General features: G+C 37.8%; 2 protein-coding genes across 3 annotated transcripts in view; one reads left to right on the plus strand and one right to left on the minus strand.

The window, feature by feature from the left end:
• Positions 1 to 13,988, minus strand: part of xxylt1 (xyloside xylosyltransferase 1) — a 24,435-nt gene extending 10,447 nt beyond the window's left edge. The window contains exons 1-4 of the mRNA XM_037698241.1: positions 13,862 to 13,988; positions 11,681 to 12,300; positions 6,539 to 6,686; positions 554 to 617 (exon numbers count right to left, since the gene is read on the minus strand). Of these exons, the coding sequence (XP_037554169.1) occupies positions 554 to 617; positions 6,539 to 6,686; positions 11,681 to 12,211 (743 nt within the window). The 5' untranslated portion in view covers positions 12,212 to 12,300; positions 13,862 to 13,988. The remainder of the gene's footprint in view (positions 1 to 553; positions 618 to 6,538; positions 6,687 to 11,680; positions 12,301 to 13,861) is intronic.
• A 244-nt stretch (positions 13,989 to 14,232) lies between these two features.
• LOC119407769 (serine/arginine-rich splicing factor 11) lies at positions 14,233 to 22,376 on the plus strand. Of its 2 annotated transcripts, none has more exons than XM_037674587.1 (12): positions 14,233 to 14,541; positions 15,582 to 15,715; positions 18,226 to 18,335; positions 19,476 to 19,562; positions 19,644 to 19,690; positions 19,777 to 19,910; positions 20,142 to 20,217; positions 20,361 to 20,483; positions 20,664 to 20,753; positions 20,863 to 20,934; positions 21,014 to 21,185; positions 21,778 to 22,376. In XM_037674587.1, exons 1-12 carry the CDS (start codon positions 14,420 to 14,422, stop codon positions 21,973 to 21,975), a joined length of 1,365 nt encoding a protein of 454 aa, XP_037530515.1. In that variant the 5' UTR covers positions 14,233 to 14,419; the 3' UTR covers positions 21,976 to 22,376. The 2 variants fall into 2 exon arrangements, with proteins under 2 accessions (XP_037530515.1, XP_037530516.1); XM_037674588.1 differs by lacking the exon at positions 14,233 to 14,541 and adding an exon at positions 17,873 to 17,980 and having other exon boundaries at positions 15,679 to 15,715.
• The last annotated feature ends 1,597 nt before the right edge of the window (positions 22,377 to 23,973 follow it).

Genomic DNA, 23,973 nt, shown 5'->3' on the forward strand with positions numbered 1-23,973 from the left:
ACAGTGCATGCAGAAAGAGTTCACATCATTTCATTTTTTCCACATTTTGTTGTTACATCCTCATTGCAAATTATATTCAAATATTAACCTCTTTCCTCAAAATTTTACACACAATACCCAATAATGACAATGTGAAAAAAGATTTTTTTTAATTTTAGATTTTGTAAAGTTATTAAACTTAGAAAACTAAGAAATCACATTTACGTTCAGTAAGCATTCACAGCCTTTGCCATGAAGCTCAAAATTGCGCTTGGATGCATTCTGTTTCCACTGATCATCCTTGAGATGTTTCTACAACATAAATGGAGTCCAGCTCAGGTAAATTCAGTTGATTGGACTTGATTTGGAAAGACACACCTGTCTATAGAAGCTGTCAGGGGATGCAGTTGGTCTCTCTTTATATCGCCAATATACATGTTTGATTACACATGTGCTACACATGCTGATGTTCTACAGTCTGTCTAATATATTGAATGAATGTGTGAGACATATTTCTTCTTTCTAATCGGTCATAAATGCAGGGTGAAAACACACAGGGTGAGGCAGAAAGTACCGTGCTGCACCGATAGGGGGCAGTGCTGTCCCATAGGGACAATGAAACGTCGCTGTGCGTTCTTCTGTTACACAGAGGGGCAGGGGTGTACACGCGTTTAAGTTTGTTTAGACAAAATGAAAGATCACATTTCACAATCAAAGACATTTCTAAAGTCATCATCATTTTTCCAGACTCATTCATCTTAAAATAAAGGCAAGGTAATACTTCTTTTTAAGAGAGGAGTATGGATTCGATTAAAGCATAATTTGATGCCTTTTTAAAAGAGAAAATAAAAAAGGCTAAATTGAAATATAAACTTCTATTTTGAGTTCATATATGTGAGCATCCGATTCCAGACGAGTCAGTGCCTCACCTGTCACAAACCTCACCACAAGTCACTGGTTGACAGTGCATGTCAGAGCGCGAACACCAAGCATGAAGGCAAAGGAATTGTCTGTAGACCTCTGAGACAGGATTGTGTTGAGGGACAAATCTGGGGAAGGACACATACAAATTTCTGCTGCTTGTTTTATGATTTCTTTTGAACTGACCCCACCCAGGAGGGATGCTGAAATGTGCCGTTAAGGCCATCGTCAAAGGGGCGTTGAGATGATGAGGTGCTTTCCCACCTGACTGGAATGTTTTTGCCTAGGAGGGTTTTCTGCCACACGCATAAGGCATCCTGACGCAAGTGAGTTATAGAGAAGGTGATAAACACCCATAAACAGGGGGGAAATGTCAAGCGAATTTAGATTAAAGTTATGGATGTTTATCACCAACTAATGTTAGATGAATGTGTGAGTTAGAGTTGTTTTGACTGCTCAGAGAGGAGCCTGCAGGCGCACAGAGGAACCTGATAACTCCAAGGCCTTCTCCTCTCTGTAAGCTGGAAAGATGAGGTCGTCTTGACCTCGGCTCTGTCTGATAAGCGTGTACAGTAGAAAAGCTTTCCCTGCCTCTCCGTCTGGCGCAGATTCTCACTGACGCTGCTAAAAGCATGTAACTGTTGTACATCTGTTACGCTTCCTTATGACTGTCTACCATGATCGGCTTCCGTGTGTAGAACCCAAAGTGCAGGAAGACGAATGAGGCTCCAGTAAATAAGTAAAATAGTTTATTAATTAAATGAACAAAACAAAATGCTGACGGGGCAGCTAACTTACTTAAAAGGAGGACACGAGGAGAGACAGGTCATGAAGCCTTAGGACAAGGACAATCCAGAGACACTGACAAGACACCAAGGGGCTGAATATATACAGACACTAACAAGGTGAAATGAGTGACACCTGCGGTGATTAGGGTTCAACACAGGTGCGACAGTGCTGGAACACAGGAGGAGAAATGCTGAGGGGTGACAGGCAAACATGAGGGAAAACACAACATGTAAAACAAGACCCCAGAAACCCTACACTGTCTACCCTTGCAAGTAAACTGAGTTGAAAAATCTTCTCATGGCCTCAGAGTGGCTTATATGATGAGTAAGCAGATAATGAAAGGATATTTTATCCAACAAAAACCATAGCTTATATTACAGTACGTATGTCACTTAATGGTAAATCGAGTAGCAGAAACGCCCTTTCCTCGAATGTCATTTCTGGTGATAATAAAAAGCTCTTCTAAGGCGTGTTTAAAGACTGAAAAGCAAAAAAAAAGCAAACAACAAAAAATCTCAATGCCGAATCTGCTTATTACCAGTGAAGCCAATCAAGCAGATAATTGGCCGAATTTGGTTGCATGTAGTGCGCTTACGTTAGGATTTAGCATGGCTGGAACATGCGTTTTAAAAAGCCAGATGCCCATATGTAAATTTATATCAGGACTAATACCACTGGGGGGTGAAGAGCTTCTATAAGGCTTCTATCAGATCAGGCAGTTATGTTAAATAAACCACAACTCAGCCACAAAACAAGGAGGACTCTTATCTAACATTACATTTTCCAGGACGTAAGTGGGTCAGCCTTATTAGGCCACAACAATGGTCTTGATTTGAGCACCTAACCTTCATTTGTAGGGACATTGTCCTCTGCTTTCACCAACTCTCACTGCAAAACAGACTTGTATCTTTTTCTATTTTCACCCTCATTAGGCTCAACAGCATCTGATTGTTGCCGTGCGTCAACATTTTTGATGCAATCACTAAGGCCTACTAGTCTTAACACATCACTTTTTGATAAACTGGTTATAAACATAATTACTTTTTTCAAAAACAAGGGGGAAAAAAGCCTTTTTTAAATGCAGGTTTTCAATAGTTTTAAAGCGACAACTTTAATGGCAATTTTTTTGTGTGACTGAAAAACAAAAGTTGAATGGATTCAAATTTGCCTACTGTTGCTCTGCAACATCTACGACGGTTTCCCCAACCATTAATAAAGGGGGGCCCTGTCGACAGAACCGAGCGCCCCACCTAGCAAATCTCAGATAAGTCAAACTTTATTCAACTCATTCACAATAACCACATGAAACTGGTTCGAGGTCAGTGAGCACAACCAGAATTAATACATAAGGCGCACTGTCAATTTTTAAGAAAACTAAAGGATTTAAAGTGTGCCTTATAGTCCGAAAAATATGGTATTCACATTTGCACTAAATGCTTTAAGTGTAGCTGACCTAAATTTCATCTGCCAGTTTATCCACCAGCACAAAAATGAGTCAAGAATTTTAAAGTTTAACGTGTCTGATGCACTCATGCTCAAACAGGGCACATTATTTTATATCAAATGTACAAAACTCATCCACAATCAACCGATCCCCTTGGGGGTGTAAAATATCCCCTTTTTAGATCGAGAGTCTCGATCCAAAATAAATCAATATGAGTTATAGCCTTTGAAGCAGCTCAAGGAAATTATATTTTCATTTACTTATTTTTTTATGCTTTTTGATTGTTTAGATGACTGGCACTGGCACTGGTTTTGCATATTTCCTCAGTGGCTGTGGAGCAGCTGAGGGCTGAAAAATACAAACTCTGCAACACCTAGCCAGAATCAAAGTCTGTCTTATTAGAGAACAAGATGTTCACAAGGTGTATTATTTACTTTAATGAAGTGTGAAGAATGTTTTAAATAAAGTTTGCAAGACGATAAAATTACTAAAAATTAAAATCACATTTAATAAGGTGAATTTAAAGAAGATACTAAAGGGTGTGAGAAGAACATTTACTCGCTGGTGAGAAGTCGAAGCAGCTGAGACATTTCAGTTCCATCTTGGGAAATGGCTCGAATAGATATTTTCAGTAACATCACTAGAGTTGAGCAGTTTGGGGTCAGGTTTTATGCATAAATAATCCCAGTTTACCATTAGAACAATACAAAAGCAGAAAAATCTGAAGACAAACTTTTCTAGGATCACGTTAGAAGGTTTATACACTTGAGTTATTTTAAGTTCTAGAGTAATATGTAAATGCAAAATTTAATTTATGACATTGCTAATATAAAAGGCATACACTGGTATAACTAGATTATTAGTATATATAAGGTGTGATCACTGTCCAACAAAGACCAACTACAGTAATTTGAATATAACACATTAAGAGCTACCTTGTCTCACTGGCAGAGCAGTTCACACATTAACAGAGACACTTCTGCCAAAGGTGGAAAACTGAAGTGTTGTGTTATTGGAAAACCTCAAGTCCCTGCATGTTGAGAACTCCAGAGAGAATAAAAAACATGCAACACCTTTCCACCAACAGAAACAGTGTTATAAACATTTTCCATTTTTATATCAGCTTTATATTGTGGCATTTGTGTCTTACTTGTCAGAGAAAAAGATTGTGAAAACTGGTCCAGATTATTAGATGGCTTCTTGACATGGGTGTTTTCTAATGACTCTATTTTCACCAGAGTTTGTTTTTTAATGATGCGTTCAAATGATTGGCACAAGACTTAAAAAATGATCTAATTTCAAATCAAACTATTTTCTTCAGTACAGAAAATAGTTTATGTCAAATTTTCATTTGGAAAATTGGTTTTGAAGGAAATTCCATCTCATATTCAATAAGCTTCTTTTCTCTTTTATACATTATGATTTTTGGTGGGATAAATAGGGCTGCACGATACACTAAAATGTTTTGTCATCACAATAGTGAGCGCAACATCAGTGACGCAAAGAACTGCATGACAGATGAGATATATATATATGAGATAAAGCTAAACTGCTCAAAGTCTTTCTTGCCATGAGTGTGTATTTGTTCACATTAAATCTGCAGTGAATTATTATTTTTTTAATCACTTTTAATAAAAAAATACTTTTCAACGGTTAAATCACAATGAAACTTGTTTCTCTTGAAAGCAGATCTACTTTTTTTTTTTAATCTCTAGACATTACCTTTGTTACGTTGTTAATGAGATAAAACATTCCCTGTTTAATGAACAGTTTGCTAAATGATAAGATTATTTTATGTTTTTAAAAATGTAAATGCATTTGCTCCATCCTACCTCTCTGAGCTGCTTCACCTGTGCTCTCCTGCTCGGTGCCTCAGATCAGCTGATCAGCTGCTCCTGGAGGTGCCGAGGTCCAAGCAGAGGCTCAGAGGGGACAGCTCTTTTTCTGTAGCTGCTCCAAGACTGTGGAAGGAGCTCCATCTTGCCATCAGACCAGCCCCATTCACTGTCCACTTTAAAATCTCTTGTGAAAACACATTTCTATTCCCTGTCTTTTGGCACAGCCTGAAATTTGCTCTGCACTACAGCTACAACATTACAACACTTTGGTGGAGCTGCAGTTGTTTTAAAGGGTTTATAAATAAAGTTATTATTATTATTACTATTATAAGACTATTTATAAAGTCAATCAAAAAAAGCACATTGTGGAGAAAACACCAACAACAACAACTTTGTACACAATCCCCACCCAGCCTATTTCTCCTGAGACCACAACACGTCATGTCCTTTCTAGATGGAAGCGTTCTTTAAATAGAAACATGTGACCACTTGGACACCCGCCGTACGCTGGTGAGACATGTGGACAAGCAATCATTTTAGGGACGAAGCATGATGCAACAGACACACACCACTTTCATTGTTTTGTCACACAGATTTCCACCAAATGACATGGTTAAAGCCCAGCCAAGACAATCTGAGCTCCACCACAGTTGCATGACTTCTCAGAAAATAAGAACAACAAAACAATGCACATCTTCAACACTTAATACCACACAATACAAAGTCTCAAAGAGAGAGTTTTCCTTTGGTTGAAACACCAATAAAGTCATGTTCTGGATGCTTCGTATAGATAGATAAACATAAGGTACAATATAGGAAGACATGTAGGTATTGATATTACAGTAATAACACTTTAATTCACCCGTTACGGAGTAAAATCCAGTAATAAGTGTGACCTGACTGCGCTCAAAATAATAAAAATATCTGAAGGGCCACGTCATATGTCACAATGACCCTTGAAATAGCGCAGTGGTGTTCTGCTGCCTGAAAAGCTGAGACTTCTGGTTTCACATTTGGGCCTCTGACTGCTATTGATCAAAACCTCAAAGCCTAAAAGTTTAGTTCATCTTTGCGGCGACGCCCCGTGCTGCACATTCACTGAAGTGAGCAGCAACCGTGCACAACAGAAGAGAGATCACTGCCAGAACCAACACAGGGGGCAGCAGCAGCACAGCACATCCTTCCTTCCTCACACCCTAGGGTCTCTGCAGAACGCCACGTGTCCCTTAGATACCTGCCCATGCTGCCTTTTCCAGCTGTGCACCATCTGAGTTATATAAGCTGCCATTTGAGAGAATTATTACTAAAGACATCACATAATTTTTTAGTTTCAGCAAACGCTTTTAGTTGTTTGACACTGTCCATTGTCTGTGAACTAAAGTGAAATTACCAGTAATTAACAAAAATGTAGAGTAGTCCTGGTACAAAATGTGAAAACACTGGTTTGAATACTGGTCTCAGCTGGATTTGTGTTAATTAAAGGTCATCCAAATTAATTTCAAATATGAATTACACCTACAGCTGTATAACTACCGTAATAAGTAAAGGAAACTGTTGCAGGTCTTACTTTTAGGCATGATGTGATGCATGGCCACAGACAGGAAGAAGATGGAGTCACTGTAGTAAGCGCCAGAGCCAGCGCTGAAATGCTTCTGCATGGCCTCCACAATGGGGAACAGCTCATGTGTGAGTTCAACCACATCATGAAAGAAAATCTGAAAGGAAGATGAACAGAGAGGAGTCACGTTACAGAACAAGTGTTAAACCTGCAGTGAAACTGGCTGGATTTCATATCAGGTACACGTAAAAGATTTAGGTTAAATTAGCACTCTTCTGGCCTCAATGACCGGGACTGCCGTGATAGATTTTACAACTACCAGTAATGCATTATTATGGTGTTAGCGTGATGTCCAATTAACGCTGTGAGAAAAGATCATTGTCTGGTGCTTTGCTGTTTATGTGTTAAAGAAAAAACTGAATTTCCAAAATCAAAATAAATAAATTTAAATTTATGTCAATCTTGTGGATTAAGAATAGAGATTTTCAGGTAAAAATAGAGCTATTAGCCTGTCTTTTAGCACAAGCTAATGTTGACGCCATAGTTATGTCTTCAATTTGATCACAAGATTAAAATTGAAACCGATTAATTTCATTACCCATTATGAACACAGACGACTTTAGAAGAATGCTTAGCAGCTGGTTTGATTTGCACAAACAAAATGTGAACTTTAACCCTCCTGCTGCCCTTGGGTCAAAACGGCCCATGAGGCTTCAGTTTTAAAACTGGGGGTTTGTGGGTCATTTTGTACCAAGGGGGGTTAGGCTATTAAAACCTAAAATGTGTACACCAGAGTCGCAGTCAGCAGGACATTCATTTACTCACAAGAACTCTGGGAAAATTTAAAGACATTACGACGTGTTCACTTGGCCTGAATATTGCTGGTTAAAAATACAGGGTTAAGAAGCATTCACGATAGGGGCGCACCGATTGCAGCTTTCTGGCCGATCACTGATTTCTAAAAAGTCTGACCTGCCGATTCTGATTTTGGCCAATACCGATTTAGTTTTATAAGCGACACTGTCAGATTTTATAAGGTCACAATGCACCCTCAATTCTCCAATATTTTGTTGAAAAACATACCCTTGAACAATATCCTGGAAACAATACACACTTGTTTTAACTGGCCATGAGGTAGTGCTCTGAATAAATGAAGTTCAGACAATTGTTGTTAAAAAAAAAATAAAAAGGGTAAAATCGGTTTCTCATGCAAGTTTCGGCCGATTTCCTTAATTTTGGGAAATCGGCCGATATATCGGTGCACCTCTAATTCACAACTTCTTATTTAACTTTTTACATGACTTCATGAGGGGTTTACAGTAGTGCCTCATTTCTCGCGGGTGATCCGTACCCTGAAGCCCCACGATAAGTGAAAAACCGGTAAGTAGTAATAGTAGTACAAGTAGTAAGTAGTAGTTTATAATATCTCTTGTAATATTCTAAACAATGTTTCTAAACTCCAAACACTAAAAGATCACAGAATGTCATGATTTCAGCTCCCTGCCTCCTCTGCTCTTTGCCACCTGCAAGCGCTCTTGGCCACGCCCACTTCTCCGCAATGCACGGTGAACAGCTGTTCAGCTGCAGCAGGAAGTTTATCCTGCAGTGTAGGCTGCACAAAAGGTGCTAAATAATTTAAAATAATTTAAAATAAAAATTACATGCCGATCATGCAGCTCATACATCAATCAGCCAATTGTGTGTCATGTTTAATCTTATTTTGAAAAATCACGATAGAGAGCGTCCGCGATAAACGAACCGCGAAGTAGCGAGGGCCTACTGTATTTCTATTTATTGCGATTAGTCTGTACTTGTCAAAGAAATTCAAACACATAGACAGAAGTCCTGTTAATTGAAACAGGCTTTGATGCTAGGCATCAAATTCAAACTCTGCTCAATTTCAATACACTCATTAGCAAGAACACACCGCCCAAGACTCCAGGATGTTGTGTGAAGGACAGTCTGTAGTAATGAGGAGCACAGCTTCTGGACAGTGTGACTCTGCAGGCTGTTCCATCCAAATGCCAAATGGTTCCCTGAATTTGTTGCTGCTGGGTGGTAATGGAGCTGAAATATTGCACAACCACTGTCTTGTTCTTCTTAAAGATGAATAATAAAAAGGAATGAAATCCAAGATGGGCGGATGAGGACATGTGTTCTTGTACATCATTGCTAGTGTCAGGCTCTGGGGACTCCCCATATCATTCATATTTATGACAGGTCTCTTTTGTGTGCGTGTGTGTGTTGAAATGAATATATTATAAATATATATAAAGAAAGTCTGGTTTTACTTGTATCAGTGCAGTGAAAATAATGTTTCAAGATAGATCTTTTATTTTAAGGACTAATGCAGACATGTTCCTGTTTTTAGTTTTCTACATTCGCCTTAGAATCTAGCTGTTTTTGTTAATTTGTTTTGCCATCTTATTTTAATTTGTAAAAAAAAAAAATCTGTATGCCTTTTTTATAACTGTCTATTGTTGTTGTCCATTGTTGTCATCATTCTTTGTTGAAATCAGGTCTCTCTTGTAAATGAGTCCTCGAGGCTCCATGGGATTAACCTGTCTAAATAAAGGTTGAATGAAAGAAAATATATGTATTGTGTTGAAAAGCATTGGTCCGGAAGATTAAAATAAAACTGAAAAATATGCAGGAGGTGGCAGCCTGCAGGTTCAGTCCAGGCATCGTCTACATTTTTTAGAACTTGAAACTTTGATGTTAAACTAAAAGGACTTTCCTTATACAATTATTTTTTGCTTTTCATAATATACTTTTACAGGAATCAAAAGTACTGGTGACAACATAAACAGAAAGTATGACTTGTTGTTCTGAATTAGGAATCTATAAATTTACTCTTTTTTGGGGGGTTGTGTTTGTGGGTGTCTGTGTTGGCTTGCAGGTGGGGGGTGGAGACATGTTTGTGTGGGGCTTTTCCAAAACAAAACGTTAGTTATTAAAATAAGTTGTTTCTTAATGGTTCAATTTCATTTAAAGATTCCTGAATTTATTGTTTGTAATATAAACCAGTAACAATATACGCCAAATATTTTTCCTGTTAAACGCTAATAAAAAATAAAAAAACAGAACCGTGTCAAACTGTATACGTGACAAACTATCATTAATAAAATGTTACAAAGGACTTTTGTGCTAAGTTGACCATTACACAGAACAAAAGCTCTTTTCTTTACTTTTCTTTAACAGCCATTGTTAAAAAATGTATATATTTTCAGACATGCAAAAAGCATTCATTACTGCTTAAGACCAATTTAAAATACGACAAAATAGTGTAACTTGTTGAAGAAAAAAATATAAAGAAATGAGGAGTGACTTTAGATTATTGAACATAATTTTACATACAGAGCTCATCGGTTTTTAGTGGAGAAAAAAAAAACATCCATATTTCAAAGTCATACACATAATACATAAGAGATGAGATTTTATGTTATGTTTCTGAGTTCATGCTGAAACACAAACTTTCAAATTTTCAAACTACTTTAGAAAACAAGGAAATGTGAGCAGGACAGCCGCTGCAGAAATATTATTTACACCCACAGGAGAGGACTTTTTTCTGTCCAGTCATCTGCACTGTTTCCATGTCACCGTTAGTATCGCCTCAAGACACTTCAGCCCTCAGCAGAACAGAAAAAGTATTAGTTACTTGGTTCTACCTACAATAAAAAAATGTATACAGTATATCTTAAAAAAAGCTGTTAGCAATATTCTGTTGTTATAAAATTATTACAGTATTTACATAGTATTCCTTAATACACACTTGAGCTGAAATTTACGCATTTTTTGGTCAAATTTTGCCTGACAATTTAAAATAAAATGAATATCTGTGCTTTACTTTCAAATCCAAACTATCACCAATTGTTAGGATGCCTATTATTCTAAGTAATTTAATAAAACCTAAACCTGATTTGAACATTTTATGATTATCATGTCCTGGATGACTAAGAATCTACACTAACGTGATGCTTATTGTTATTTATAAAACAATTTTAACTGCTTTTTATTATTCCTAAAATGGTATCTGCATATACTGTTTAAACTTGGAATAAGAAAAATACAATTTTACTACATAAATGTTTGGTATAATTCTTAAAATAATGTGCTGATATGTGACTTGTGCTAATTGATATGTGCTGCTGATTATCCATGCTGCTGATCTCATGTTGCTGATTGATTTCATGTTGCTGTATTAATTTGTACTCATCTACTCAGACAGACTCATGTTCGTGCCGCTGTTGTTCGGCATATTGTTTTGCACTATTAAGTGTTTAACATATTTCTTGTTTATATCTTTATATTTTTGCTATTGTTGAATGTAACTGGGACCCTGTGTACACAATTTCGTTCCACCACATGTACCACATGCGATGCGAATGACAATAAAGAACCTTGAACTAACAACATTGGACAGTACCCTTCATGTCCCCAATAAGATATCAAGCCTATTTTTTGTTGCAAACGTCTCAGCGGTTCACCAAAATATGCGAACAGAGAATCTATCTGCACTTTGCAAACCTCACTTTATCGTAAAGTGTCTGACAGAGTCATACTGGTATGAAACTCAACCTGTGGGCTTGAAACTGCCAAGATGCCAAGCTGAGTAAACTTCAATTAATTAATAACAGGAACTGGATCTTTCTCAGATAATAGAGCTGGAATATCCTCACCACATGTTTTACGTAATGAGACATTCCTGAAGTTAGGAAAACAAAAAGAAAGACTCTCAGGAAAGATTAAGAAAGGAGTAGGAAATTTGTAAACAGGGTTTCTATTGTGTGCTGTGAGAAGCATACAAAAAGAGGAGAATCTGGGCAGGATGTTTTACAAAACACACACAAGAGACATAATCTTCTTTTTTTGGCTAGAACAAGTGAGGTATATCTGTTTGCTAGGGCTCATTTTAGTAGGCAAACACTGCCCCCACGTGTCTCAAATTTAACCACAGCCTCAGCTGTAACAATTTGCCTCAATTTGCCAAGGAATATTTAAATCTACGTATTGCATTATGGAAACATTGCAACTAATTTTTTTTTTGCTAACACAAGGTCAAACTCTTGTGATTTATGTTTTTCCTCTAAAATCTATTATAAAATCAAAGTACTGGAAGACCTATCAGATATCAGTGTTGTTAACTCTTACCTCATATTTGAATGATGCAGCTTGGAGAAACTCCTGCAGCATCTGCTGACCCAGTTCTTGACTTGCCTGGTCGCTCACAAAATGAAGCACCAACACTTCTCCTTCAAGGAAACGTCCGTAGTTTACCATTGACAACATGGCCACTCTGAATTTATCCTGCAGGCTTTTGCTTCTGTCCACCTTGGTAAACATCATGAGAGCATGGTAATGCTGCTCACCTGCCTTCAAATCCCCCTTTCTGAGCACAAAATCTTCACTCCCTCCTCTTTCAGCTCGCTCTTCCCCTCCTTGTTCTTCAAATTCAGCCAGGTGTGTGATTCTGGTGTCCACAGTTAGGTCGGCATCGTTTCTGTTGCTGTTGACCTGCGTTTGCTTTATCCTCTTTGTGGTGCTGGAGAAGTTGTGTCTCTCTGAGCCAAAGTAGTAAAAAGCTACGACAGCAAGCGTGGCAGCGAGGAGGAGAACAAACTGATAGGACCTGAACGTACTGATCCTTCCCATGATTTTGGCTAACAGTCTTAACAGGCCCATACCGGCCCGTTGGTGTCACGTTTGGTGAAGTATATTTGGAAAAAACATTATTTTGTGCAGGTCACTGATTATAAATTGCTGACCTTTTCCTGTAAGAGAAAAATATTGTTTTAGTTTGTGCCTCAAAAAAGAAAAATGTGGATGCAGAAATAAAAAAAAGAGATACTTGATGTTTTCATTTAAAGGAGACATACGCTCTTTTTCCACAAGGCAACAATTCCTTAAGGTTTTGAAAAAAAGGTGAAAGAGATGGCAGACACTCATCTTTACATCACGTGTTTCAAGATTGTTGTATAGCATTTCCTTAATCCCTTAAGATAGGGGTGTACAAACGTTTTCATAAGTGGGCCAGAAATGTCTAGATGAAAGGACTCGACCATGGATGGTCCAAAAGGGTCATCAAAGTTCTGAAAAAACAGCTGGCAGTCGCTAAAACAGATTCATGGAACGTCTGAAGGGACACCGATAAAGTCGATCAACTTGTATGTCGATGATACCACTTTATATTTCTATAAAAACGTTCAATTTATCCCTATTGATTATTACATCAACTGAAATTATTTTCTTTGAAAACACTTGTTAAATTTGGCCAAGTTTTATGAATTATTATCCAAAATTCTACTTTTTGGTAGGTCAGTGAAGGTTTATTGTAGGAAAAAGGGATTAATTACAGCTAAATATTTGTATTGTATTTAATATCGCTCATTTTGAGAAGATTAATCTGTTTTGCTGCTAAACCTAAAAAATTAAAAAGCATCACCATTAAATCTAAAGATCTACATTTGCATCCACCTCTTAAGCCTGTGGGTCAAAATTATACCATTGTTTAACTGCAGTCGTGGGCCGCACAAAATCACTCCAAGGGCCGCAAATGGCCCTCGGGCCACACTTTGGACACCCCTGCCTTTAAGAGAGGAAGTACACAGCCTGGTTTGTTGTACAAAACACACAGCAACTTCAGAAAAAAACACCAAAGAAAAAAAATCTGATCTTAAAAAAAATAAATAAATAAAGTTTTCCTAAGCTAATAATAACACAAATGATTCCAAGCACAATAAATGATGTTTAAATACGTTACCTTTTAAAAATAGCTTTGAGGTCATTATCTTTAACATTTGATTCAGTTGATGTGCAATTTTCTTCATAATTATTTAAGTCTTCGTAGTTCACCTTGAGCAATGAACTGTGAGCACAATTATTTTGGACTAAAATACAAAATGTGCATTTCAAGCTATGGCAATCTGCATGTGGTTTTGTGCAACGAAATAGTTCGACTGTAAATCTGTATTCAACACTAGCGCAAAGGTATGTTGTTATCATGCACAAAATATTAATATGTACGGATAAAGACAGGAAGTATAGAACTTTAATAAAGCTTATCTTGCCAACTTGACAGCTTCTACGAGGGCTGCCCTAAATTAATTTTCATGCCACAGCTCTGACAACACTTCAAATAACTAAGCAGAAGCGGAACAAATATAAAATACTCTCAAAAGCAGATTTATTTAATATTGCAACCTGTTTGACAACCCTGAGAAGGTGCTATCTGCTAAGTTAGCTAGCGGTAGAGCTGTATGTTAGGCGCGTAGAGGTCGACCATGTTTGTTAAACCCTAAGGAGACACTCGAACACTTCTATATTCGTTCATACCTCTCTCGTCTTATCACCAGCACAGTCAGTGTTTTCATTTTTCAGCACTTTTGTCATTTTGAGATGAAGACATACACACACAGGGACAGCAACAGAAGCAGCCACCAGCTAACAGCTTAGCGAGATCCGCGGTTACTTTACGTACGGTCTGAAAAATTATATCCGTACTTTTAAAACCGAAGTTAATTGGGACGCTCAGTTTTCGCTGTATGTTGTTAATATAGCTTTTGATATGTTAAAATGCATTATTCTTGTGCGTAAACTTGATGTATTTGCACTTTTGTTTTATATAATCAAATAAAGCAAGACGCAAAATTGTGTTTGCCACGAGAAGTGCTCAATTACGAAGGCGAAAACTGGTACCTGAAAGCAGCAGCATCACCGCCTCTCCAGTCACGACAGAGCTGCGGCCGATCTGCAGCTCCTCAACATCCACTTATTTTTAACTAGACATGCAAATTTTTGTATTAGCTCGATAGTTTTTTTTACACTGTAAACCTAACATAGCTTGAATTTTAATTTAAGACTTAATTGCTAGCATAGTTAGCGGCTGTGAAAATGAGCTCCAACACGCACGTCGTTCAGGTGACAAATGTTTCCCCGAGCACAACGTCCGAACAAATGAGGAGTCTTTTTGAATTCCTCGGAACCATAGAGGAGCTCAAACTGTTTCCACCTGAGTGAGTATTATGTATTATTGCTGGGTAAAGCTTTATTGGCCTACGCACGGCTCTCCTTAAGGCCTGCAGCATCGAACAGGCCTCCCTGAATGCTAATATTGTGCTAATGCTTAATGCTAACGTTATGCTAATGCTAATGTTGTGCTAATGCGTCTCAGACGTCCCCTCACGCTCGTGACACGTGTGCCGTTTCCTTTTTGTATTAACTTTTTCAAAGCTCCCAGATCAATACGTGAATTTCGCCTTCTTTGAAACCCTTCTTTGAAACTAAAAGCATTAACACAAGCTTGCAGTTTACACGTCTGCTTTGAAAAGTCATGTTAAATCAGTGTTGCAAGCTAGATCCTTCCTGCGTGTTTTATGATTACCTCTTCTTCTTCTTCTTTGGTTTTTAACGGCAGCTTGCATCCATCAATGTTGCACTACTGCCATCTCTTGGTGTCTATAAGTTAATTTCTTTCCTCAAATTCTCTTATTGAATTATGATTACCTCCTTCAGCACACCTGGTTTTAAAGGATGTGTAATAAACAAAATTGATTTGATATTCATCTGTTGATGCAGTTCTTTAACTCAGGTGTGTGAGAACAAGGGAGCTAATCGTTTACTTTTAATTAACAAGCAAACTGTTAGGCTTTAAGTCAGTACTTTTTATTTTTATACTGGACTAACAAACACATCTGATATGACTGTGAAACATTTTGGAACATTGACTGCACCCCTGGACTGGATTATTGTACCTTGTTTTTGTTTCTATTTAATTTTGCCTTGTTACTCCACAGGTGGGAGGTGTTCTCAGTCAGTTCTTCAAAATAATAATAATTTAAAAAGTATTTGCAGCAATATAGTTTATGATTCAAAGCCGCACAGATTAGAACTTGCAACCACCCGGAGAAGGTTGGGAAAAAATGAAAAACAATGGTGATAAAAACGCATTTCTCAACAGGGTTCTTGTGCAACACAACACAGTGACAACTTGAAGAGGATATGTTGAGCCTTTGTGTTTGTATTCTTTGCACAACATATCTGTATTTTCTTCCAGTGACTCTCCCTTGCCTGTGACTTCACGTGTCTGTTTTGTAAAGTTCCGTGAGCCCGAGTCGGTGGGAGTGTCTCAACACCTGACGAACACCGTTTTTGTGGACAGAGCTTTGATCGTGGTCCCCTTTGCTGAAGGTGGGTGTCTGTTTTATTTTATTTTTTTCATTCACACAGCTTTTTCTAAGCATACATCACATTTGTAAGTGTAATGGATAGAATTGCAAACATTATCCGAGTCTGAGTCACTGTGAGTTTATTTTTGCTAGGCTTTTCTGTGCTTGGCATTTCTAGGAATGTAACAGGGAAATGTACATTTGTGTCTATGTCTTACAAACTAGCTGTAAACTTTTCTCTCTGTTATTTGTGTTGTGGTTTTCATAGTGGGCAAGTCATTTGCAGAGAGGCACTTCCTTGCTGGCTGAAAGTGAACTTCTGCTGCCATCAGGAGATTAGAAAAAATAATGGCACCACATTCGCAAGCCTCTTCTCTTTCTCTTTGTTCTGCTGTAAAATATTAACTTCTTTCTCTCTCTCTGTTCAAGGCAACTTTTCTTTAAAAATAGCAACGCAACTCAAATCTATAGGTGGGGGAAGAGGGTGCTGAGCATTTCTTTACAAATTCAAATTATGCATTTTTTTGTAGTTAAATATTACTTTTAATATCATCTAGGCTGCCCTAAACAACTAGATCAGTTAGACATATTTGGCCTATTTTGTTAAAAAATTATATATATATATTTTTATGTTTCAACCTTTTCTCACACTAGCTGTCAATTTCCCAAATTGGCTTGAACCAGTTTGAATAAATTCCACTTGATGCTCTAATAGCAACTAAGTAAAACAAACAAAAGAGAGCAATGTTTTATTTCTGTTTTACCAGGATTTATCAAATGTTATATTCTTCAAAAATATTTACATTTCAAAAATGCATTTATTCTTAGAAATATTGCGTAACTAAAGTTAACAATACACACCGAAGTTACTGCTCAAACAGCCACACTGTCTGCCACAATACAGTCAAAGTTCTGCACAAAGTTTTCATGCGCTGGTGGATGACGCCTGTTTTTAGGTGTAAGTTAGGCCTATGATGGACTTGACCTCTAACAAATCCAACAAAGGGGGAGATGTGACTGTGTAGAGTGATGGAGGTTCACACAGTCTTTAGTATCTAATCAGCTGGTGAAAACACCAGTAAGGGTGTTTTGAGTCTGGCTTTTTTTTTTGTTTGTTTGTCTTGATGCAGATATGTTAAGGAAACACTCTTAATGGATCTGCTTCTACTACATTACTTTTATCTGCTCAATAACTCTGTGCACAGTATGGTGTTGTAAATATGTTAAATACAGGATCTAAAATTGGTGCTTTTGGAGTCTGGTATATCAAATTTTTGCATATGGAGCAAAAATGTTCGGGACTTCCCTAAACAAGCAGAAAGCATGCTAAATAAATCAGCTCTGCATGCTGTGTTAGAATTAAAAGGTTTGGGATGATGAGGTTTGTTAGAACATGTCGTGGTTATTAATCATAATAAACACACACTGTTGGGCATTTAAATGCTGAATTTACCAGAGACATGTTTAATTTAACATTTGCATTACCAACTTTTCCATTACCGTACAAATGAAACTTTTAAGGCTCTGCCTGATCCACACATAACTCTGAATGAGTTGAGTGACTCGTGTTTAACGGTGGTGTTTCTTTTGTTGTTGTTTTACAGTTCTTTTTCCTGGTTCAGCCAGCCCTATTTACCAGGCCCTGCTGAAAATGCCACCAACAGTTTTGTCTTCTGCAGCCTTATCCTGTTTCTCAAGTGTCTTTTCTGTTGAGCGTGTGTGTGTGTGTGTGTGTGTGTGTGTGTGTGTGTGTGCATGCGTTGATGGATGTGTGTGTGGGTGTTTGTCTCTCCCTGTTTTGAAAAAAGTCAGATGGAAATTAGCCTGTTTTCAGATTACACATGGATGATCATCTTTTAAGATTTTCTTGTTCTCATCATTATTGAGCATATAGTTTAGGATTTTTATAACAATCATTGTTGGGAATAGTCCTTGATTGTTTAGTTCATATTGTTTTTGACACAGTTTATAGTTTTGTGTTACCTACAATTACACCAGTGTCTGACAGTAGTGTTTTTGTTGTGGGGTCAATCAAAGACTGGAAAAGGTAAAATGACTGAACCTTTTCTGTTTTGTTTTTTTTGTAGAGGTTATGGTAAGTGATATTGAAATGTATAATTGTCTCTACACCCAAATCATGAACTTTTTTTGTATCTCAATGTTTTTGTGTGCTTTATAGCGAAGCAGCCGGCGTGCGTCGCTTGTTAATGAAATTTGAGAGCACATCCCACGGGACAACTGGCTGTGCTTGCTAACGTTTGGTTCATGACTTTAAAAACAAGTACAGGTGATAAAATCTTGGCAGTGTTGACCACAGTGTGTATTGTAACTTGATCTCTTAGCTGCTAATCCCACAATTATAATTTCACAAAACAAATCAGCCATCAAGATTTACAGACAAGACAAAAAGTGGCTCCTTATTTATTTTTAACTACAGAGTAGTTGGACTGAGGTGGCTTGTCTGCAAGTCTTGTCTTAGTGTTGTCAGCATTTTCTCTGAGCATGTACTGAAATGTTTTTGTTTTTCTCCAGGAGTTATTCCTGATGAATCTAAAGCCATGTCGCTCCTGGCTCCAGCCAACGCTTTGGCAGGAATGCTGCCTGGTGGAGGCCTTCTTCCAACACCTAATCCTCTTGCATCGGTTAGTTTTCATGATGAAGTTGTATTACAAGAAAGTGTTTGTTTTGTATGATGGAGCTTTAGGACCATGCTAAGGAAAATTTTTTTTTACATTGCCACACTAAGAAAAAAAAAAAAATTAAAAGCCATAAAATTACGAGAATAAAGTCGTACGAGTTATTTATTTATTTATTTTTAACATCTCTTTTATTGTTTTTCCCATGAGTCGACTCCACAACGCGACCTGTCAATCAATCCAGTAGGCATGTCAGCAAATGACTAATCGGAAGTTAAATGCTCCTATAAAATTCATGGTTGGGGGAGTGGTGGCGCAGAGGTTAGAAGATGGACCTGTGATCGGAAAGTCGCAGTTACAACTCGCATCCAAATGTGGGTGGAAAAGGTGGAACACCCACACCTCCCTCCACCCTCTTTCGCCCCACTCTGGGCTACTGAGCAAGGCCCTTAACCCCCACCATCTGCTCCCTAAACAGGTCCCTCTTGAAAATGAGTTCTCGTGACTACCTGTATAAATAAATGGTAAATGAACCAAAGAAGTCTGTCTAAGACCTCTAACAGCGCTGCACGCAGAGTTTCGCTCATTGAGCGCCGTTATCAAACGGAAACAAAAGTCATGACATAATGATGTCATGTATATGCATCCCAGAAGCAGCATACAAAATTGTATTTGTTTCGTATAAAGAAAGACCAAAAAAAACAGCAGGTGGATCACGTTTTGGGTAAGAGCGTCGATAACAATAAAGTTTAACAAACATTCATTTTACCACAGTTATAATGCAGTAAACCCTGCTTTATGTGTTGGAGTTCGGATAATATTACGACTCATTTAGCTTCGGATCGGTCATTTGCCAACATGCCTACTGGATTGATTGACAGGTCACATCGTGGATCAGACTCGGAGAAAAATAAAAAAATTAACGACGGCTGTAAAAAATAAAAAAAAATCGTACAACTTTATTCTCGTAATTCTATGACTTTATTCTCGTAACTGTATGGCTTTTATTTATTTATTTTTCTTAGCTTGGCAATATAATTTAAAAAATGTATCATGGCCCCTTAAGCGCGTTGTAGTTTTGGGAAGGGGGGGGAATGTAAAATTGTCTCTGCAGAATAGTAAAAGTATAAATGTTTGACATTTCAGATGACAGCTACACCATTTGGAGGTCTTGGCGCTCACAACTTGGAACAAATGGCTGCCATGGGAATTGCACCTAGCATGAACCAACAGGTGATGATAAACTACGACCATAGAAACTGGATTTAAGAAACAAGAATAAGTATATAAGTAAGAATTTTCTTTTTTTCTCAGACTCTTTCGGCAGACTTTTTGAAGCTCATGCAGTCTATGGATCCAAAGTAAGAAAGTATAACTATGTTAGACCAGGTTTTCATTCCAGTCGTCAAAACGTTGTTTACCTAAATGTGAACGCTGACTTTTGCAGACTAAATCCATTAGCCGCCGGGCTGGGCTTGACTTCTGGTCTAAAACCAGATTCTGCCAACAAGGAGATCGAAGAGACCATGAAGAAAGTCAGAGAGGCTCAGTCTCTGATTTTAGATGCTATTGACCCTGGAAGTGAGTTTTAACTGTTTTAACTTTAAACACAATTTTCTAAAATGTTGTTTTAATTCTGTGAATGTAGAATACTTGCCTTAAATTGCATTTTATAGAGAAAGTGCAGTTTTTCTGTTTAGTACGGTAAATATTAATTTAGTTTTATTGGTTTAGTGAAATTTTAAATGTTTTATGTGAACAACAAGTTTGCCATATGGCTTTTATATAAATTTGTATTTGAACATTTTGCAGGTAAGAAAGATGAGAAGCGCAAACGTTCCCGTTCGCGGTCACGGCGCAAACGGTCCAGGACTCCATCAAGGCACAGGTAAATGTGTAACAATCAAAGCCAGGAATAATACTCCCATTTGGTCAAGACAAACGTTAAATTGTAGAATAAGAAGACTTTATTATCCCAAAGGAAAAATGTGCCTCACTGTCTAACATATGCTCTTTTATTTTTTTGATCAGACGTTCAAGGAGCAGGTCTCAGCATATGTCTCATTCAAGAGCTTCAAGAAGTAAAAGAAGGTCCAAGAGCCCCCGGAGGAGGAGGACTTACTCTCAGGAAAGAAGTCGTCGAAGTAGATCTAGGTCTGTCACTTCATTCCTGTTCTTTTTGTATTAAACGTCTTTCTGAGCATATTTTAATTACTGCAGTAGAGAGCAAAGGTGTAGATAAAAAGTTTAAAATGTTATTTTCTGTTTGAAAGTTTGACACTGTTTCCTTTGTGACTGTTTTTTTTTTTTTTTTTGCACTCATGTTTTGAACAGGGATCGGAGGAAGGAAGAAAAGCCTAAGAAAAGGTCAAAGACGCCCCCTAAGAGCTACAGCAGTGCCAGGAGGTCTCGAAGCATCAATCGGTGAGTGGTTAATGCAGTATTTACCTCTGGTGGAAGTCAGGGAACAGCCTGCTCGCTTCATACGTGACGCTCTTATCACAGCAGTCAATAAAGTTCATGTATGTTTTAGGAGGCACAGGCGAAGTCGCAGTGCTTCCAGGTCACCCAAGAGAAAGCCGTCCAGGTCTCCATCGCCCAGACGGTTAGTCTGCACTTCATTTGTCTTTTTACATCAACTATATTATTCCCCCAGCTAAAAGTTAAATGTGTTTAATTAACAGCCACAAGAAGGAAAAAAAGAAGGACAAGGGCCGTGAGAAGGAGCGGGATAGAGACAGGAGGGAGGACGGGGACCGTAGCAGAGAGCCAGAACGCTCAACCAGCAGGAAAAAGAACAAGGAGAAAGAGCGAGAACGGGACCGGATGTCTGACAGCGAGAAAGAAGATGTGAAGGTATGTGCTCGGTAGAGAATGTCTGTGTAAAACTTATATTGTAAGAAAATGCAAAGCCACCAGTTTTATTTAAAGAAAACAAAGCAACTCAATAAAATAAAAGCATTCAGTGATGCGGTCATTAGAGCTTCGACTCTGAACACAGGTTTGAAAACTGACCAGTCTCTGACCAGTTTGATGACCTCCAGAGCCTTGTACAACCAAGTGATTCAAACTGTTTGGTCAAGCTCGTTCTTGCTAATGTTGACTCAGATTACCAAGCCTTAATCTACAGTACACCCCCCCCCCCCCCACACACACACACAAAATAGTGTATTTTACAGCTCAAACTCTTGTTATAGCACGATTAGAAAGTTACATTTCTGTTGACTCTAGATCTCCGTGGTGTCAGAAGGCTGCAGAACATCATTGATTCTCCCTCATACTTGATGCTGTTGCATGTTGTTAAAAAAAAAAAAAAAGGGCACTTCAGTTTATCAGGACAACGTAATGCTTATCAAAATGTTCAAGACCAAGGCTTGGCTGTAAAGTCTGTACTTTTTAAAAATAACCTACCAGTACATGCCAATTAAAAGAATAAATTACAATACAGGTGACCCGGGACTACGATGAGGAGGAGCAAGGTTACGACAGTGAAAAGGGAGAGGAAGATGATGAGAGGAAGAGCGACTCCGATTCTGTCACGTCTCCTAAAGGTCACGAGATCGAGAAAAATGCAGCTCGGATCTCTAAGAAATCCAAACTAAATGGTGACGACCATCATCAGGAGGACATGGAGATGAGCGACTGAGATTCCTGAGACAAGTCGTGTTTTTTCACTGTTTTTATATTCTAATGTATTCCACATGTCTGTGCCTGACCCCACAACGTTAACAAGTTTGTGTCTTAATTGTAGAAACAATTCTGATTTTTATTTTTATTTTTTAAGACACACACTAATACAGATAACATGAAAAATTGTTTTAAACTTCTGTGTCTGTAAAAAGATTTTGATTTAGCTAAGTCCTGACAGTAAAATGTATCTAAAAGCTGTACTTGTACCATGTTTTGTTTTGGGGGTTACCCACTTAATGCACTGTCGAACTTCAGCTGCACATCTTCAGTTTGGATTGTAGATAGAAATGTGTTACAGTGAAATACACAAGTCTCAAATAGATTTTCCAAAGGAAACAAATAAAAGTGGGGTAAACTCCTAACCTGTGGCATCATTGCTGGAACAAAAGTAGACATTTTATTTTACAGCTAAAAGTACTACATTGTTTGTTTGTTTTTTAAAACAGGCGGGTGCAATTTACAAACATTGTTTAGTTTGGTGCATTTTGTCATTCTAACTGAACGACTCCAAACCCAGAGAACGTGCACGGACCCGTTTCCATTAATAACTGGATGTGGAGCAGCAGACTGTTGGATGTTTTTATTTTAGTACATTTTATATGAAAATAGTGTTGCAGACGTATACAACAGTTTTTGCTGTACAACTGACATGTAGATAGATGAACGACTCCCTACAGAAAACAGCAGCCTAAGTCAGGAAGGAGCATCAAATAACGTAAAGCATTAATTCAGTAAAGAGGCACGCTTCCGCTAGCTGCACTTATAGAACTATGGAACGTTAGAAACGAGGATACTGGATTTTGGTTTTGCTAAACGTGGGCGAAACGAGCATCTTGTTTAAAAACGGGGATGTGATAAAACTGGTCTGCACCAGTGAGAGGAGCTCATGAACCAGAGCAGCACCAATGAAACATTTCCTGTTTTTAGAGAGAATCCGGGTGCTTTGTGCTTTTCATACAGCTGAAATGATTGTTTCAATATTTAAAGGAAAAAACAAACAGGAAGATTAAAAGATAATCAAAACTAAGTATGTACAAAATGTACCACTGCTTACAAACCAATAAACTTGATTCAACTCACAGCTACATAAAGAAATTACACTTATCTGCTTGCAGGGAACGTCGATCTTGTAAGTTCAAAGAATAAAAGTAAAAAACATTACTTTCCAACTAAAATAACTATACAGGGTGTAAAACAACAAGCCTGGTTTCATGTGTAAAAAAAACAGCACGGATGTTATGTTAAAAGCAATTTGTTCTCCAATCACCACTCAACAGGATTGTAGCTAAACGGTTTTTAAAAAGGTGACAAAGTTTGTTAACCCAACTTAAGACTTGCTCCCTCCCCAAGATGTACCATAAAAATCATCAGGCATTCACCTAAAAAACCTGATATTTCAAAATGCAGGATTAAAGGTTTAATCTGAAACGAGTGTTGTTAAACTCGGCTGGAGTAACACAATCTAAAAAGTGCCCAAATATTCATGCTCACAAAAATCGTCGTCATACACAACCACAGAATTTTGTGCATTAAAAGGAGTTTTGTTCAAATAAAACTCGTTAATTTATTCTCTTGGCTTTTATTGTGGTTCCTGGAAATGAATGATTTTACCCGCCTGTTTAAGCCTGCACCTTAGGTTTTATAAAAATTATTACAATTTTTACTTTTGCTCTTGTTGTAGAACATGAATATGAACTTTGAGCAGAATTCCTCTCAAGGTTCTCACAATAATATCAGTGCTTGACTACATGTCAGTTTAAGACAGCCTCTTTAAAAACAATACTTACATACTTAAAATACAAATCAACTGACCTGGTATCCTTTTGCTACTCATATCCCATAATACACAAACTGATGCCTTTAAGTTCAATGCCCTTTGATGAGATGATCCGACTCAAAGCTACCTGCTGCCACATATAAAACCTGCAGCCTATTTGTTATTCAAAAGGTACGT

This window comes from Nematolebias whitei, chromosome 3 (genome assembly GCF_014905685.2).
Source record: "Nematolebias whitei isolate Nwh7 chromosome 3, NemWhi1, whole genome shotgun sequence".
NCBI lineage: Eukaryota > Metazoa > Chordata > Actinopteri > Cyprinodontiformes > Rivulidae > Nematolebias > Nematolebias whitei.